Here is a 15,097-nt window from a genome sequence, read left to right as displayed (position 1 = left end):
GATTCTACGTATATATATATATGAAAAGTTGAGTTGGTTCTTCCCTGGTAAGTTATCCCCAGGGAAGTAAGTAAGTTCTGACAGACCGACATCAATTGTCTGCTGAACTTCATATGCCTCGGCTGCATGAGGCTGGAAAGATAAATCACTGAGCCGGCGAACCGAGGCATCTGACACGCCTCGAAGGACCTGCCTACGCCGCTGAAGCAGGTCCTGCAAAAAAGGTCTCGCCCAGCTCGCCCGACAGTCACGGGAAAGGCTGCGACGGCGCGAACAGACCGTATAATGCATCCTGCGAGATATCCTTCTCCTGATCGTTCAAAAAGTCGAGAAGACCTGGCGAGTGACCAAACGCGGGATCGAAGTGGTCCATATTCGGGATGTAGTCTGATGCAGTAGCTGACATGTAAGCGCCCGTTGGCGTAGATGTGTTGGGTGCCATCGTATTTGATGAAGGTGCCATGGCGAGTGGGAAGAAGAAACTCTCGTCAAGACCGGCTGGATGAGGTTGTTCTGTACCAGAAGTGCCGCTTTCCTTGATACTAGTCTGGAACTCGCGAACCATGTCCTGTAGAACACTTAGGGGCTTCTTAAGACCAAAGTTGCAGCCGACTTGCAGTTCGCTGAGACATGTCCAGAAGAAAGAGATGGGTTCCGTGAATTGACCTCGTTCGTGACGTTCTTGGCGAAGAATGACGATGACGGCGGAATAGACCGCATATGAAAGCAAGAATGGCGCACGGCGGAGAGTAAAGGACTCGCGATATCGTCGGACGACTTTTTGGATCATCAATGCGCTTTGGATGCAAGCTTCTTCACCCTTTCGCTTCATGGCTTCGTCAGTGTGGCGTCTCAAATGACCTTCCTCGAGGAAAGCACGGTGTAGCAGAATGGTAAGAGCGTGGAATGTCGTACTACACATCCTTGTCAGTATTTCGATTTCGGCATGGGACCAGTTGGGTAGACTCACTGTGGGGTGATTTGATGGGGAGGAGGTGTGACGGTGGTGGTGTCGTCAGGATCAAAGCGCAGGTGACTGGGGAGACTGCTCTGCCACTTCTCAAACTCCCTCTCGATGGATTCCTTCTTGTTCAAAAGATACTCGGTTGTGTACTTGACGCACTGGATTCCATAAAGATCGTTGATTCTCGTAGAAATCTGCAATAGTCGCACAAGGCTGCTGAATGTTGACACTGCGTGAGCTGGTTGGCGACCATACGGCGGAGGAGCTGAACCTGGTGATTTGGGATCAATATAAGGCTCCCACTCTTCTAGCTCTTCAAATGTATCAAGCAATTGCAGGGGAACTCTGGCCTGAGCCGAAGCGAACATGCAAGGTCGTCCAAGATACAAGGCCTGAGTAGCATCCGTTGTGAAGGCAGCCCAGTAAAGACGCTTGCGCATCTCCTGCTCCAAGTCTGTCCGTAGCACGCGCTGCTCATTGACACCGCCGGTACTCTCATAGTCGGGACCGAGCATCAAATGGCATCCTAGATCAATAATCATACGATGCGCTGTTCCTGATAAACTCCATCCCGCGCTTGGTTTACCTTGCGATACCAATGATACACTTGTGAGTAGTAGAGCAAGAGCAGAAGGAATGCTGGGCTTGTCGAGTTCATCTATCAAAAGCTCACGGAACCGATCATAGAAGCGCCTGCCAACACTTTGAGGATCGTCGGGATCGGCTCGGAGGCATGGGCGATCGCTGTAGAGGGACGTCGAGTAAAAAATGGCATTGAGAAGCAGTTTGTTGGCGAAAGGACCACCACCGCTGGCAAGACTGTCCATAATAGCAGGTCGGTATGAGATGAGGTAAGCGTAGTGTTGTCGGTTGAAGTGCAAGTCGAGAAGGTGCTTGGCAAGTTCGGGGTCTACTCCGTCCAGGTCCATCAAGTCTCGCGGGTTTCGGAACATACGCGCTTCTCGCTGCCGTTGAAGCGCAGCATTGCTGATAAGCCGAGCTTTGGAAGCTGATATAGCATCGTCACCTTTTCGGGTCATCTTGTTGATGTTTTCTCGGTGTTGCGCGCGGGATGTAGGATTCATGATACTGGCGAGACCGTGGACCGCAGACACATAGCCGTTCTCGTGGAAGACACCAGCGACTCGAGCTTCACTGGGCGATAATCCCGTACCGTCTCCGTTGCCGTCGTTACTTATAGGTCGAGGAACAGATTTCACGGGGGGAAGTTCGGCAGAATCGAGTTGTGTTGCGCTCGCTCGTGAGAGGATCGTGTTGAAGCTATCAAGTCTCGGTTTTGTTTCTCCGTCCGTCGGACCAACGCTACTTCGCGGCGGCGAAGACAAGAAACTAACGCCAATTTCCTGCGCAACGGTAGACGCCGTAGGAGTCGGAAGAGGACTCGCAATCGCAGCAGTCGAAGCAAGGCGACTCAATCCATGTGTGGTATAATCCTGCGAGGCGCGAGACGGGAGGTCGGCATCCATGAGCTCAGCCGTCCAAGCCGACTGCATCTCGGACGAAAGGATACCGGCTGCTTTCATGTGGTCGAGCATGGCGGCGACGGTGGCCTCGAGGCTCTGAACGCGAGCGCGGGACGGTCTGGGTTCTCGTCGGGCATCGTGAGGGTATATGCATGGTAGACTGTTGGTGCTGCATTCAACACATTGCGGGCGCGTGCCGTCGCAACGGACTTTCTTTTGTCGACATGGCGTGCAAGTCTTGCAGAGAGCGCCACCTGGGCCTTTGGAGTCTCGTCCGCTTTGACGTTTGACAATTTTGTTTGGATTCGTCATTTTAGAATCTGGAGGACATGACATTGAGAGAGAAGAGGAATGAGAAAGAAAAAGGAATTATTATCCCGTCGTTCGAATTGTCGGCTCAGGTGAGCGGCATCGGTGTTCCGGGTAGTAAATGCACTGAAAGCTCACCTAGGACTGCTTCCCGTTCCCGCGGGGAGCATCGGGTCATATTTCAAGCCCAAACGGCCCACTGGGAATTAGCGCCCGACCACTAGAAGCAGGTCCCTGGCTCCGCTAGCCACAGTCTTCCCCAGATCCAGCCCGGGTCCACCCGACACACTCCTCGGATGCGGTTATTATCGTGATTGTGACTGGTTAATAAGAACATGGGTATTGACTAGGTAGGTCATGTTCGGAAATGCAAGGTTTAACGTGTTGTCATTGTTAGAGCCCTAAAAGAAGATCTATTGATGTGAGATTGTCAAAAGGCAAGAATAGCCAGTGTTGATAGCCATGACGGGCATATCTCGGGGCGGTTCGGTGTTGAACTGTAATAAAGTTACAGATGAACATCTGGGGTAGCTAAAACTCCCCGGATTTATACCGTTTGAAGTTGAGTTAATATGCATGATTAGGCGGACAGATGGGAGGGTGGTGGGGGTTCACATGTCGAGGCCTGCCACTTGTGAGCTCTCCCCGTGTCCTCTGATCGAGGAGAGCTTTGATACCCACTATCCAAGACACGGCATATTGACACTCATCTTGTCATCGGGTTCCTACCGTTTGAAGTCGTGTTAATATGCATGATTATTAGGTCAGATGGTGATAGAAGTTCAATCCTTGTGATTACCAAGTCTTCCAGCCCAGGTCCCAAGCATGATTGGTGGCTTGACCAGCCTCTTCCTCCCAGGCCTTCCTCGTCCTCATATCTTACCAGCTACCCAGGGAATAACCACTGCCCTCATTCACAACTGGGATAGGTTCCGAGCATACAGGATAATCCATCGGTTCCCACTTTTTAACCCCATCTTGCCCTTCATCCCATTCCAAAGGAATAGGATCGAATCGGACAAGAGAAATGGCGCGATTCTCTGCTTTCCCATGCGTGCAATCGGTATCTGCATCATGATACATAAAGAACCATCCGCGGTAGTATACAAGTTCGCAATCTCGATCATCTCTTGGCCATACCAAGCCAGGAAGTTGACAGTTTGCATAATCTTCGTCAGAGGACGAATCATGGACCCAGTCATACTCTTTTTGTCTTATAAATGCATTCAATTTGCATTCGCTGTCTTCCTCTTCCTGTTGACTGCTTATAGCTCTGTCAACGTTGTGGATCTGACGCTAAATGGTACCTCGAGCCTTCATTTCGCCGAGAAAGTGTGTATGACATTCTTCAGCTGTAGCGCCAGGCAGGATGAAAAATTCATAATGAAAGCAACCGCCTCGACTGATACTCGATGGAGTAGTTAAGTCATTGTGAAGTGCACAGCCGTCAAAATCATGCAACACATCTGGATGGATCATATATTACACCCAGGAGGCAAGAGGGGGTAGCGAGCCATTGGAGTCACTGGTATTCCATTACATCAAGGCCGGTTTGCCAGTTTGCCAGTTTGCCAGTTTGATCGTTGAATATGCGATTATGGTGTATGTATTTGCCTCTATCACGGTGAACACTGGTGGTTCCTTGTGGGTATACTGTAGGTACCTTCTTTGTTCGAACCATAGTGCTGGAGTTTGGTAGACGACCTGATTTGGAATTTGAATATTTAATGTTATGGACGTGTACGAATGTGAAAGACTAAGTAATGAGGTATTTCATCTGCATGTGGGTGGTCAGGAGTGGCAGTGTTCAGCACCTAGACTCAAGCATGTCGAGGATTGCCTACCAAGACACGGGATATTCGTATTCATCTTATCATTCGACTATAGTATTGTACACTCACTAATTGCCTGATAATCTTGTCCAACCTCCTCTGTCACGATCTGCGTTCCTGCGCCAAGATCCGTACTCAGTTCCTGCTGAATCTCCTCCACTGTCTCTCTCATCTCCATTGCATAAAGCCGTTCCCTCACTGACAAAGCATGTCCCAAATAATCAGCCCCAATACAATCACTCTCATAATCCAATAGTATACCCATCATCTCATCATTCCGGTACCCATCTGCCGCCGCCGCATAGACCATGGTGAGAAATTCCGGTACAAACATGGCTCCGTATGGACGAGCACTCTCACATTGCTGCACGAGAGTGATAGACTCATCAACACAATCATGTACATCTCCAACAAGATTCAAATTCTTGTCCCATATTTGTAAAGTGTGGTTGATTACTGCTGTCATGGCGAGGAGTATCGCGTATGCAAATCTGTATGAACTGCAAACTCTTTTTGACATAGCTTGTGCGTTGGGTGCTGCTGCTGCCGTCGTCGCCAGTGCAATGAGTCGTCGAACCTTGGGCATTTCAAACTGAATAACGTTGTAAATACAATGTAGTTGGTGGAGATGCTTCTTTGGTGAGCGCATAAAAATGGAAACCTCAGCTAGTGTACCAGACTCCAGACTGATGAAGCTTCCTTGGTGATACTTGACAGGTCGAGGAGTGCCTATCGTTTCACATGCTTCCCAGAACCACGGCCCTAGTTCAAATTGAGGATTCAAGAAGCTAGCCATGACCTAAAATCAGAGTTAACTTGAGTATTCATCGGATCTGCCAGGGTTCTTACCGCTAACTGTGTGAGTCCAACCATGTATGGCTCAAGATCATCGAGCTGCTTTTTCAAAACGGCCTCCCGGAATAGAACCGATATTATCTCACGATGTTTTTCGACTGATTTACGATCGATCCAGTACTAGTAACAGGTCAGCTCAACTTCATGATAGTCAGCAGAAAGAAAATACTTACATGACACACAAACATGACCGAAACCACTTGCATCTTCATCATGATGGGTTCCTTCGGGTCAACAATGGTCTTACTGGTAGCAGCCAAAGCTTCACCATAGTGTGTCAACCCTTCGACTCTCAAACTCGGGCACTGTTGAGACCTATAAAGCGTAACCATGGCGGCTACACATGAATCAAGTGCCGCATTGTAGCCAACTTGGGCCACAAGCTCTGGTATGAGTTTCCCGCCGAACGCACGAATGTCAAAGCGGCAGTCTTCGGTCTGAAGGATATGAACTAGCGAAGATGATATCCTGGTTTGTGCGTTGCTTGGGCTTCGCCTTGGAGATGATACGAGTGATTGTCCGTTGCTGTTCTCGCTTTGAAAGGAAGAATGAAATTTCCATCTCTTGACACCATTTCCAACACATGAAATTCCAACGCGTCTGCATCTTCCACATGTTGGTTTAGCTTGGTCGCACTTTCCATGTCAGTCATTTGTATTTCTAATCAGGGGATAATATCTCACTCTCTTCTTTTGTCTGCGACACCCGTCGCATCCGAGACTAGACGGTGTTCCTGGCATAGTGAATTGTAGAAACAAACATTGCTGTTGATAAAGTTTAATCCTTTTTGATGATTTAGTCGTTTATATTCCGTTGATGTCTTGAGACAAAGGGTCCACTCTCCGACGATCCTCGGTGATGAGCGAAGTGACCTGACGTCGAATTTGACTGCGCCTTAAACTCGGGAGGCGGAGCAACAATATGGCAGTGACAGGGGATCGACAGGCTTACTCAGGGTTCCACAAGTCGGAATGTTTCAACCTGTAGGGCTGCTAATTAAGTTAATTGTCCGACAATGGGCGGACGCATGTTTAAGAATTGTTCATATCTTTCTTTTCTCTACTAAGGCATATTGAGTGATTTTTATGCTGTCAGCGTCGTCGGATCTGACTAATTCTATCGCCCCTTACCAAGTAGATTGCGAATAACTGTAGGGCTGGGCACATGCTGAGATGACACGAATACAGAACAATTCGGATTACTTATCTAGCCCGTTCGATACCCTGACACCCAGAAGACTTCTTGCATAGTTAATGTCCTTTCTACCCTCAACAAGGAATACAGAGTATCCTGAGATTCAATAGTAATCTAACTACTCGAGTCTGATGAGGAAACGTCACTGTCTTGTTCCCCTACAGTCAAGGTTGACTTTTCCCTGTTGGCACGTACCCGCAACTTACCCACCTTTCTGTCCTCAGACTGGCCGCCCCAATCCTGGACCAGCTTTATTTTAGACCTTGATCCTTTGAGTGAACCCAATATCGCTGACTTGAAGTCCAAAAAATCGCATTCCTCATCAGACAATATCTTGCTCCAGAGGCCATATCTGGAATACAGTATCGCCACATTGACTGCAATAAGTGTAGAAATAATCAGCAACGACAATGCCAACCAGAAATCTCCGACACGAAAGACTTGGATCGTAATTGTACCAGTCATGGGCTTAGTTTTTCGTAGTAGCATAACCTGAGCGGCTCCGCTCCCCTCGAGAAAATGGTCAAGCAAAAGCTGAAGGCCATCTTCAACCGCTTCCATAACATCTTGATCAGTGACCTCTTTACGCTGGGCCCTGCTCTGTACATTTTCGACGTTGCGAAGAAAGGAATCGCCAAGGACGGACGTATACAGGGTCGTCAATGTCTGCGAAAGATACCCGACTCCATGAAATGATATGTTGGCCAAGGCTCTACTTGGATTAATATCAAATGCATCAAACTCCGACAAAGTGACTGATATGTTCTTTGCGTCCACGTCGACACTGACATTGAAGCGAGACGGTGTGAACCAGACCTCGCACTGAGTTTGGTTTAACACGGAGTAAGCGTCGCCAGCTACGAACCCGTACATGTAACGCGACTGGTTGTTGACAGATGCTATTGATGTTGTAAAACCTTCATACAAGACTCCCCAAGTCGGGAAGCCTGCCCATGGGCCGTTGGGAAGAGAGCCACCGGCCCAGTATCCTTGGGGACCGTAGATACCGCCAGGCGTGCTCACCCTGTCTGACTTGGAAAGCGACAATTGGCTGGATCTGTTGTAGTGACAAGAGACGTTGGCATAGTATCCGTCCTCAACGAATGAATACCCTCGGATGATAGCATCCGGATCATTTGAGTATGTAGGCGGCAACAGTCCAATAGCTGATCCAACACCGTATGATCGGCCGTGATAAAAGTAGCCCGTACCGTCAAGTTTTTGGTATGCTGGAGTAGAAAAATTCCGCGAAGAGGCTTGCGACACAGAATTGGCCAACAGACCTGTCCTTGCTATACAAAGGTCAGCTTTGAAAGGAAACGACTTGACTGACAAACCTTTCCAATTGACAAAGGAAAAAGTGCCCAAGTCTTGGGTCCCTCCGAGGAGTTCATCGCAAGGCTGAGCAGGAACACATCGAGATGCCCAGTATTTAGACGTCGCTTGGTCAAAATCAGGAACTTCAACCGCCATTTCCTGTGTCAGCTCATTGATGGTCGGTGTGATTGAGCCAGCCCAGAGTGCAGCAGGGAGCTGGAGGAGTAGCAGCCAGCCCACAGAGATCCAAAATGCCGCCTTGCCACCCCCAAAACTTAAGGACTTGGCCGTCATAGCCTGCAGAAGCTTCAATGTGTCGAGTTTGGGTGGGCTTCTGTATAGCCTGGCATTGGTAGCTAGTCCAACGAGGGATGTGACGACATAAGTCTGGCTGAGAGCAAGCAACGTCGAGAGAATCTGTACGATGATGGAGATCAAGGTCCGGTTATCTCTGATGAGATGAATCGCTCCAGCACGGGAAAAGCCTTTGGCATTAGAAAGTGGTACGGCTAGCGCAGAGAGGATAAAGGACAGCGTAGTAAGGGCAAGAATAGCAATAAGCTTTTTATACATGATGAATGTTAGCTGGAACAAAAGTGTAACGTGATTTCAAGTAATGTGAGAGTTTCGCAATTCGAGGGAGTTTTGAAGAAATAAATGAGGAGTTATATGGTGGTAAACCAGACGGAAATCCTGATATAAATCAACCGTATTGCGAATGTTGAATCAGGCTTTCGCAATTGTTATTGTGTAACCCGACTTCGGTGAGTGAGGCTGAAAATAGGAGGAAATGCCCCATGTTTCAGGCTTTCAGCTCGGCTAACATGTTGGTTGCAAAAACAACCATAATAAATCATTCGAATGTAACTGTTTTCAAGGATTGGGTGGCCTGTTAGCCGCGCGCCAATGTTCAGCAGCAGCCTACCTACAGAGTAAATCAGCCACCAACACGATACGCGGTTTTTTCTGTCATAGTTGACCAAGTCATTCTGCATGTTGAACATGTTCATGAGTTGGAGGCCTCAAAAAATGAGAAAACGGGGTTCTTATCACCCTTTATCGAATGTGTAGGTGCTCTCCATAAGATTTGTCGTGGTCGCTCCATCTTGAATGCAGATGCCCCGGTATATGGCGGAACTATTTGTCTGGACTGCCAACAGTCGCAACAACCTTGCTTCTATCATCTGATAGGTATCGTACCCAAGACGTGGTGGAAAATGGTGTGGGGCTGTGACAGGTGTCTACCTGTTGGCTAAACCCCCCGTTATTTCTGAGTTGTCTTTGGAGACTTATTGGATAGCATCATGGATCCAGTTCTCGCTAGTAGAGATGTGTTGTAAACTACATGCCTTGCAATTTAATACCCAGCCCAGCCTGCTGAGTTGCTCCCGGCGAGTCGGTAAGCAACCCTTTTCGAATATCAACATTGTGCCAGTACGCAGGAATAGCTTCACCCCAATCAGCAAAGTATCTACTTACTTCCTATACATTAATCAAGATGTTTCTCAACTGCTTCAGATGCGGGCAACAAAACCGCAAGCAGGCCGTTCTTGAAGCTAATACCGATGTCGAAGGTCCCGACTTGGATGACACCGTCATAGTCCCTGCTAAAGGTTTCCTTGGTAGTTCCATCACTCGGCTACCAACGTACGAACCCAAGGATGTTACCCGTCAACACCGCTCCCGTGCAGATTATGTCCGGTTAAGCATCAAAGATGTCTTGTCGACCATGCGTAAAGAATCTCATCTTGCACGCTGTATGCTTTTTGAAACTGCCCGGCTCCAGAAAACCCCACCTTCTGTGAAGTCATTAAAGCTTCCCCAAGATGCCCGCATCCTCGATATACAGTTACTTGAATTGGAAAAAGTCTTACTAAGCGGCAATGAACTAATACGCGGCCCTCGGAGCGATAAACACCGGGAGAAGCAAAATCTCATCATCAAAGGAAAACCCTTCAAGAAAGCCCTTCGTATGAAATTTCTTTCCTAACAATATTATCCTGCAATTTCGTCTCGTGATGATGGAAACTAATAATGACGGGGGTATAACAGGAGCAGCAAAGAGGTCACTTCTGGAGTTGGAAAGGTCTTTCAATGATCAAGTTCTATGCGAGCTAGAGAATGGCATGCAGCGCGAAGAAAGCGTTGACTACCAACAGATTGATGAGAAGATTAGAAATTTGAGGATGGAGCTGCAGAAGGTTTACAAGGAGGTTAAAAATGCATACGATTCCGAGAAGAAAAGACAAGGGCGAGATCGACGTGAGAAGACTGAAAGCTCGGGAGCAAAACAAGATCCATAGGTAGTAGATAGTTTGAGACTTATAGCTATACCAAGTTACCTAGACTAGTAACAATACAGGCAGTCAAGGGGGATGGGCGCCGATAGACAGGGTTAAGATAGCAACTTATTAACTTATACTTAGCTGCCTGCAGCTACTAGTACTCATTATGTTTAAACATTTATCCATATCCCCCGTACATTCTTTCCTCCTTTATCATCCACTGCTTGCATGCTGCCACACAGCTATCCCACTCATGAGAGCCATAAGAGTCCAGTGGTACCCCATATAAGATGTAGTCGGTCTCCCTAAAAATCGAAAGCCCCCTGACCGCTCTATAGATGACCCGTGATTCTCATACACCATGGCAACTACATCGGAGCTCCTTGGACGATGGGAACTAGATTTGCTGCTGCGTCCCAGAGATACGAGTTCCCATACTGTACTGTACAGACCACTCTGTGCTTCAGACGAGACCCGCCATTCAAAACTTTCAGTCCTGCGACTCCCCTCATGTTCAACCCTCATAGAGAAATTGTAACGAGGGTTTGATCTAGATCGATGGTAGGACATGATGACTTGGTTGGAGGAAATGTGGTAACTGGGTACTCCTGGGAGTTGAAAAGTGAAACGTTCACCAGACTTGTTGCTGGATGCCATCGCATCTCCGACAAATTCAGAACCCGGATAAAGATAAACTGGCCCTTGCAGTCCGCGTGGCATGAGAGCTGCGTAAAGAACGCTCGAGCCCGGTTCGGAGATGAAGAGTGCCATGGTGGAAGATGAGTTTGTCCATGTAAGTTGCATAGCTTGGGGAAACCCAATGCCGACGACTTGGTCTGAAATTTCAGATGGAGTTCCAGGAGTTGAAGGACCACTTGAAGCTTCCAAGTTGTAATTATCTTCAAGAGATGGAACGAATGGAGGGAATATCATTGTGTTTGCGTGTAAGTGGTTGAGCGAACTGGATATGATATTTAGCGATGAACCTAGATTTTTGGGAGATTTAAACTCACTGACTGATGTTGAATTGGTATCTGATTTGATTTATTTTACGTCCTTTACTCTATTACTGATAGTTTATATACTGTTTATTTCGTCGTACAATATTTTGTCTGAAGCTTTGTTATCTTGACTTCGAGCGCTGGATTGATCCCTTTACGGTTAGATCGTTTTAGCAGTGGACCCTGGCATGTGCCCAGCTGAAGTGTTCACGCCTGTCTGACATGCAACGGTTGTGGCTCAAGCGAGTTGGATCGGATCGTCCCAGCCCCCAGAAGGCATCTTTTCCATTGAGAGAAGGTATATGAAACGTGATTGGTTATTGTCAAAAACTAACTAATTATGGTCGGTATTATCTGTCCCAAAACGGTACAAACCATGCGTTGCCCCTGCTTTTCATCTGACACTCAGCCTTGCCAAGAGACACAACATCAATTGGGGGTTCTTAGAGGTTCAACCAATCGTCTAACTAAAAATGTCAAACGACCCCAAAAGCTTGATATTGCTTCCCCTGTTCTGAAGTATCAATGGTTGAAGAATATCTACTCACTTACTAGGGTTAATTGTCTGGACCGAGTCGATATACAGAGGTTTGTGGGACTTGAATCCTTTCCGTGTTAATGTCACTATGAGTCGAATACGGAGGAGACTTAAAACGGTTGGATGTGCCGCTCAACTAACTTTCGCTCAGAAGACCAAATTTGAAGAGATAAACGGTGTCAGTATGCCTTGGACGTTGGTAACCATGGAAGAAATCCCATTCGTTAAACCAGTATATTTTTTGGCGCACATGATTACTTCTGCTAAGCCTCAATTTCACCACTGGTTTACTATCGCCACTGAGGCCAACTCTAGGCTACAGAATAAATTAGCACCGCACCTCAAGTCTTCAGAATCACAGTCCTTACATGCATTTAATTAAGCGGCTAAACATAAGCATTGACGATTTGGGATATAACTCTTCACTGTCCCCATCTTCGGCAATAAAAACTTGTAAATTGCTCCTTCTTCACTATAATATATTATTAATTACTAATAAATTGTAATTATGAAATAAAGCAGCCTTTTGAAATAGTCTTGTTCTTAGTACCGCAAGACTGAGTTTTCTAGGCGTTCATGTCTCTTCCACATTACATACTCATGTGTAAATCATTATATTAGCTGGAGATAAAAGGCTTAGAGCTCAGTTAGAGACAGAAGTTTTAGGGAATTTTTATACCCTTTGTAATCTTTGTAGTCTTTATTAACATCATAGGGTTTAGGAAGTTTCAGTGAGCTATACTGCAACGCGAAACAGCGCACTGGATGCATTTGTTAATATGATCGCCGTAACCCTTGAGGATGCCTGGTCTTGGAAGCTAACATGCGTAAATTTACCAGCTGTTGAACTGACGCTACCCTGCCCAAGTAGTAGTAATGTTTACTACACCTGGGGGGAATGGGTTTCATAGGGCCTGTAGCTACGCTAAACTGTTTTTACTTCCCTGCTACCAGATCTTTTACTGTTATTTTAGCTTAACTACAGTTTCTGCTGAGTCAGGTATTTCTTGGCAGCACCGCTCTTCGGAGTTTATAAAGATAACTAACTGACTCTTACTACAGACCTTTCTCCTTAACGACACCACCGCCTGAAATAGTGCCAATCAACAACCCACCAAGTTGTAACAGAAGCAACTATATTAGCTTCTAAGCCGACTTCTGCATAAATGGAGCGCCGATCGAAAACTCGTGCGTCGCTTGCCTGTCTAGCTTGTCGAAACCAGCATTTGAAATGTGATGGGACACGTCCTGTTTGTTCCCGGTGCCAAGGTCTCTCTAGAACCTGTGCATTTCCCGAATCGCGTCGAACCGGTACCTATAGAGCAACGACAAGAAAACTACGAGCTCGAGATTTCCAACCCTACGACTTGACGCCCACTGATAGCCTTGCATCCCCCACTCCAGAATTTCAACAGATGCCGTCCGGCTCGGCTTTAGGAGGCACCGACTTTATGGTCGCTGAAACTCATCTCGATTTTAACACCGAGCTTATTGATTTGTATTATGAGAATTTTCACCCTAGTCATCCATTTGTTCTGCCGAGGACAGCTCTTGATGCGAGGCTTGCCGCTGGATGCCCAAACGTTCAGCTTGTCGTGGCCGCTGTTCAGCATATTGGCTCATTTTACACGAATAACCCTACATTTGGCATTGAAAATTCTCTCTTGGAGCAAAATGATGCAGTGGATGGTTTTGCTGTGCAAATGACTCTCCTAGCGGCATTGGCAAAGAGCATGTGCGCCGAGCAGGATTTAGCTGATGAACTACTGTTAAAAGCAATGCACCAAGCAAGCCTCATTGGTATGGACACCAAAATATTCGCCGACTTTGTTTCCGAGAGTGATCCAGTACTCGCCGAAAGTTGGAGGCGAACAATGTGGATGATGTATGTGAGCGACGCAAACTTTGCCGTTATTCGACAGGACTATGCCCTGAGGGTCAAGGAAACGGGTTTTGACGTGGATCTACCGTGCGAAGACAAGGAGTATAATGAAATGGTAACCGTCCAGATTTGTCCCAGGTCAAATATCATCATTGCTAAACCAAACTACCAAGCTTATTCCATCGACAAGAACGACATTCGCAGACTACCATAGCCGCGAGTACGACATCCAAGAAAAGTCATTTTCTTCATTCGCATATTTCATCGACGCTAGTGTAGTATTTGCTACCACACTGCACGCATCGACCAAGTTCAAAGCAGTATCTAAAGCAGAGGTACTCTGCGATAACCTTGAGGCTAAAATCGCCGGCTGGTTTACTATGTTGCCGCCAAGTAAGCGAGAGCTTGATTCTCGGCCTTCCTTCCTGGATCAACTCCTTTTCCAATCACATATGATGATGTACACGTAAGAAATCACCCACGTATTGTAGCTAGTTGTTGATTTAAACTGACAAAAACATCCTAGATGTCTTGCTTATATACACAGACCTTTTTCCGCCCTTCGATATGACCCTGTTGAAGTAATCTCTACGTGCGGATCGCCTCCCCCTCCGCTCCTCTTGGGACTTAGTGGTGGAGGTGGGCTGAATCGTCAGTTGCATTTGCAAAAGCTCTTACAGGCCATCCGCAAGCAGAATCAATGCCTCATCGTCTTGCCTCTCGGCTCTGTACAGTTGTCACCTTTTATCATCTGCATGGTTGCCTGCTGCACCATTGCTCACCTAGTTGCTTGGAAGTCGGCACTGCCAAAGGACGAAGCTGAAGTAGCCCGATCCCGAATTCGAGTTTGCCTTGGCACACTCAGACATTATGAGGACATATGGCCTCGGGCCAAGAAAATATTATTGGAACTTAAGAGAATTGCTAATTGCATTTTTCAGACTGAGATGCTGACCTTGCATTATCAACCTACCTATACTGGGTTCTCTGCAGATCAGCAAGACGCCACGCTTGTGGATTTATTTGACGAGGAGTGGCTTAATGCCCTAGGCAACTCAACATGAAAAACAAAAAACAAGACAATGTGCTGTGTTGCACAAAGCGAAGCGAAGCTGTAAAGGGTAAATGGTAAATAACATTTGGTTACATCTATAAAGTTAATAAGTAAAGAAGTTAAAGATATTATTAAGAAAATCAGTGCCAGAATCTTCTCTGTAATAGGAGTCTTCTTATACCTTGGCTAATATTAATAATAGCAGACTAATCTAACATTAATTCGTTCTTTTCCCGAAGCTGCCTGTAAGTCTTGTGTCCAGGATAAAGAACTCCACTCAAATCCCGAATTGCCTAAGGGCGGGGCGAAGACCCTTGATCGTCCCGAATGCCCATACCCGTCGGACTGTAGACTATTGAAGAGAGCGGTTAAAGAATCCGAA

General features: G+C 46.8%; 6 protein-coding genes across 6 annotated transcripts; 2 read left to right on the top strand and 4 right to left on the bottom strand.

Annotated features, from left to right (window-relative positions):
* Nucleotides 1–247: 247 nt before the first annotated feature.
* On the bottom strand, nucleotides 248–2,760 carry FSST1_000356 (transcription factor domain-containing protein; the record flags this gene model as incomplete). The annotated part of the gene is made up of 2 exons (XM_083229661.1): nucleotides 248–914; nucleotides 971–2,760. 2 exons carry the CDS (start codon nucleotides 2,758–2,760, stop codon nucleotides 248–250), a joined length of 2,457 nt encoding a protein of 818 aa, XP_083090538.1.
* Nucleotides 2,761–4,638: 1,878 nt separating this feature from the next.
* Nucleotides 4,639–6,184, bottom strand: FSST1_000355 (Zn(II)2Cys6 transcription factor domain-containing protein; the record flags this gene model as incomplete). The annotated part of the gene is made up of 4 exons (XM_083229650.1): nucleotides 4,639–5,388; nucleotides 5,439–5,564; nucleotides 5,618–6,079; nucleotides 6,128–6,184. The coding sequence occupies 4 exons, from the start codon at nucleotides 6,182–6,184 to the stop codon at nucleotides 4,639–4,641; spliced, it is 1,395 nt and encodes a 464-aa protein (XP_083090537.1).
* A 568-nt stretch (nucleotides 6,185–6,752) lies between these two features.
* Nucleotides 6,753–8,528, bottom strand: FSST1_000354 (uncharacterized protein; the record flags this gene model as incomplete). The annotated part of the gene is made up of 2 exons (XM_083229639.1): nucleotides 6,753–7,930; nucleotides 7,976–8,528. The coding sequence occupies 2 exons, from the start codon at nucleotides 8,526–8,528 to the stop codon at nucleotides 6,753–6,755; spliced, it is 1,731 nt and encodes a 576-aa protein (XP_083090536.1).
* Nucleotides 8,529–9,453: 925 nt separating this feature from the next.
* FSST1_000353 (uncharacterized protein) lies at nucleotides 9,454–10,258 on the top strand (the record flags this gene model as incomplete). Its single annotated transcript, XM_083229628.1, has 2 exons — nucleotides 9,454–9,925; nucleotides 10,008–10,258. The coding sequence occupies 2 exons, from the start codon at nucleotides 9,454–9,456 to the stop codon at nucleotides 10,256–10,258; spliced, it is 723 nt and encodes a 240-aa protein (XP_083090535.1).
* A 195-nt stretch (nucleotides 10,259–10,453) lies between these two features.
* On the bottom strand, nucleotides 10,454–11,173 carry FSST1_000352 (uncharacterized protein; the record flags this gene model as incomplete). The annotated part of the gene is made up of 1 exon (XM_083229617.1): nucleotides 10,454–11,173. The coding sequence occupies one exon, from the start codon at nucleotides 11,171–11,173 to the stop codon at nucleotides 10,454–10,456; it is 720 nt and encodes a 239-aa protein (XP_083090534.1).
* A 1,772-nt stretch (nucleotides 11,174–12,945) lies between these two features.
* Nucleotides 12,946–13,875, top strand: FSST1_000351 (uncharacterized protein; the record flags this gene model as incomplete). Its single annotated transcript, XM_083229606.1, has 1 exon — nucleotides 12,946–13,875. The coding sequence occupies one exon, from the start codon at nucleotides 12,946–12,948 to the stop codon at nucleotides 13,873–13,875; it is 930 nt and encodes a 309-aa protein (XP_083090533.1).
* Nucleotides 13,876–15,097: the final 1,222 nt, after the last annotated feature.

Source organism: Fusarium sambucinum, chromosome IV (genome assembly GCF_050947815.1).
Source record: "Fusarium sambucinum isolate potato_lamoka chromosome IV, whole genome shotgun sequence".
Classification (NCBI taxonomy): Eukaryota; Fungi; Ascomycota; class Sordariomycetes; order Hypocreales; family Nectriaceae; genus Fusarium; species Fusarium sambucinum.
Note: the sequence above shows the minus strand (reverse complement) of the source record. Positions and strands in the feature narration are given on the sequence as shown.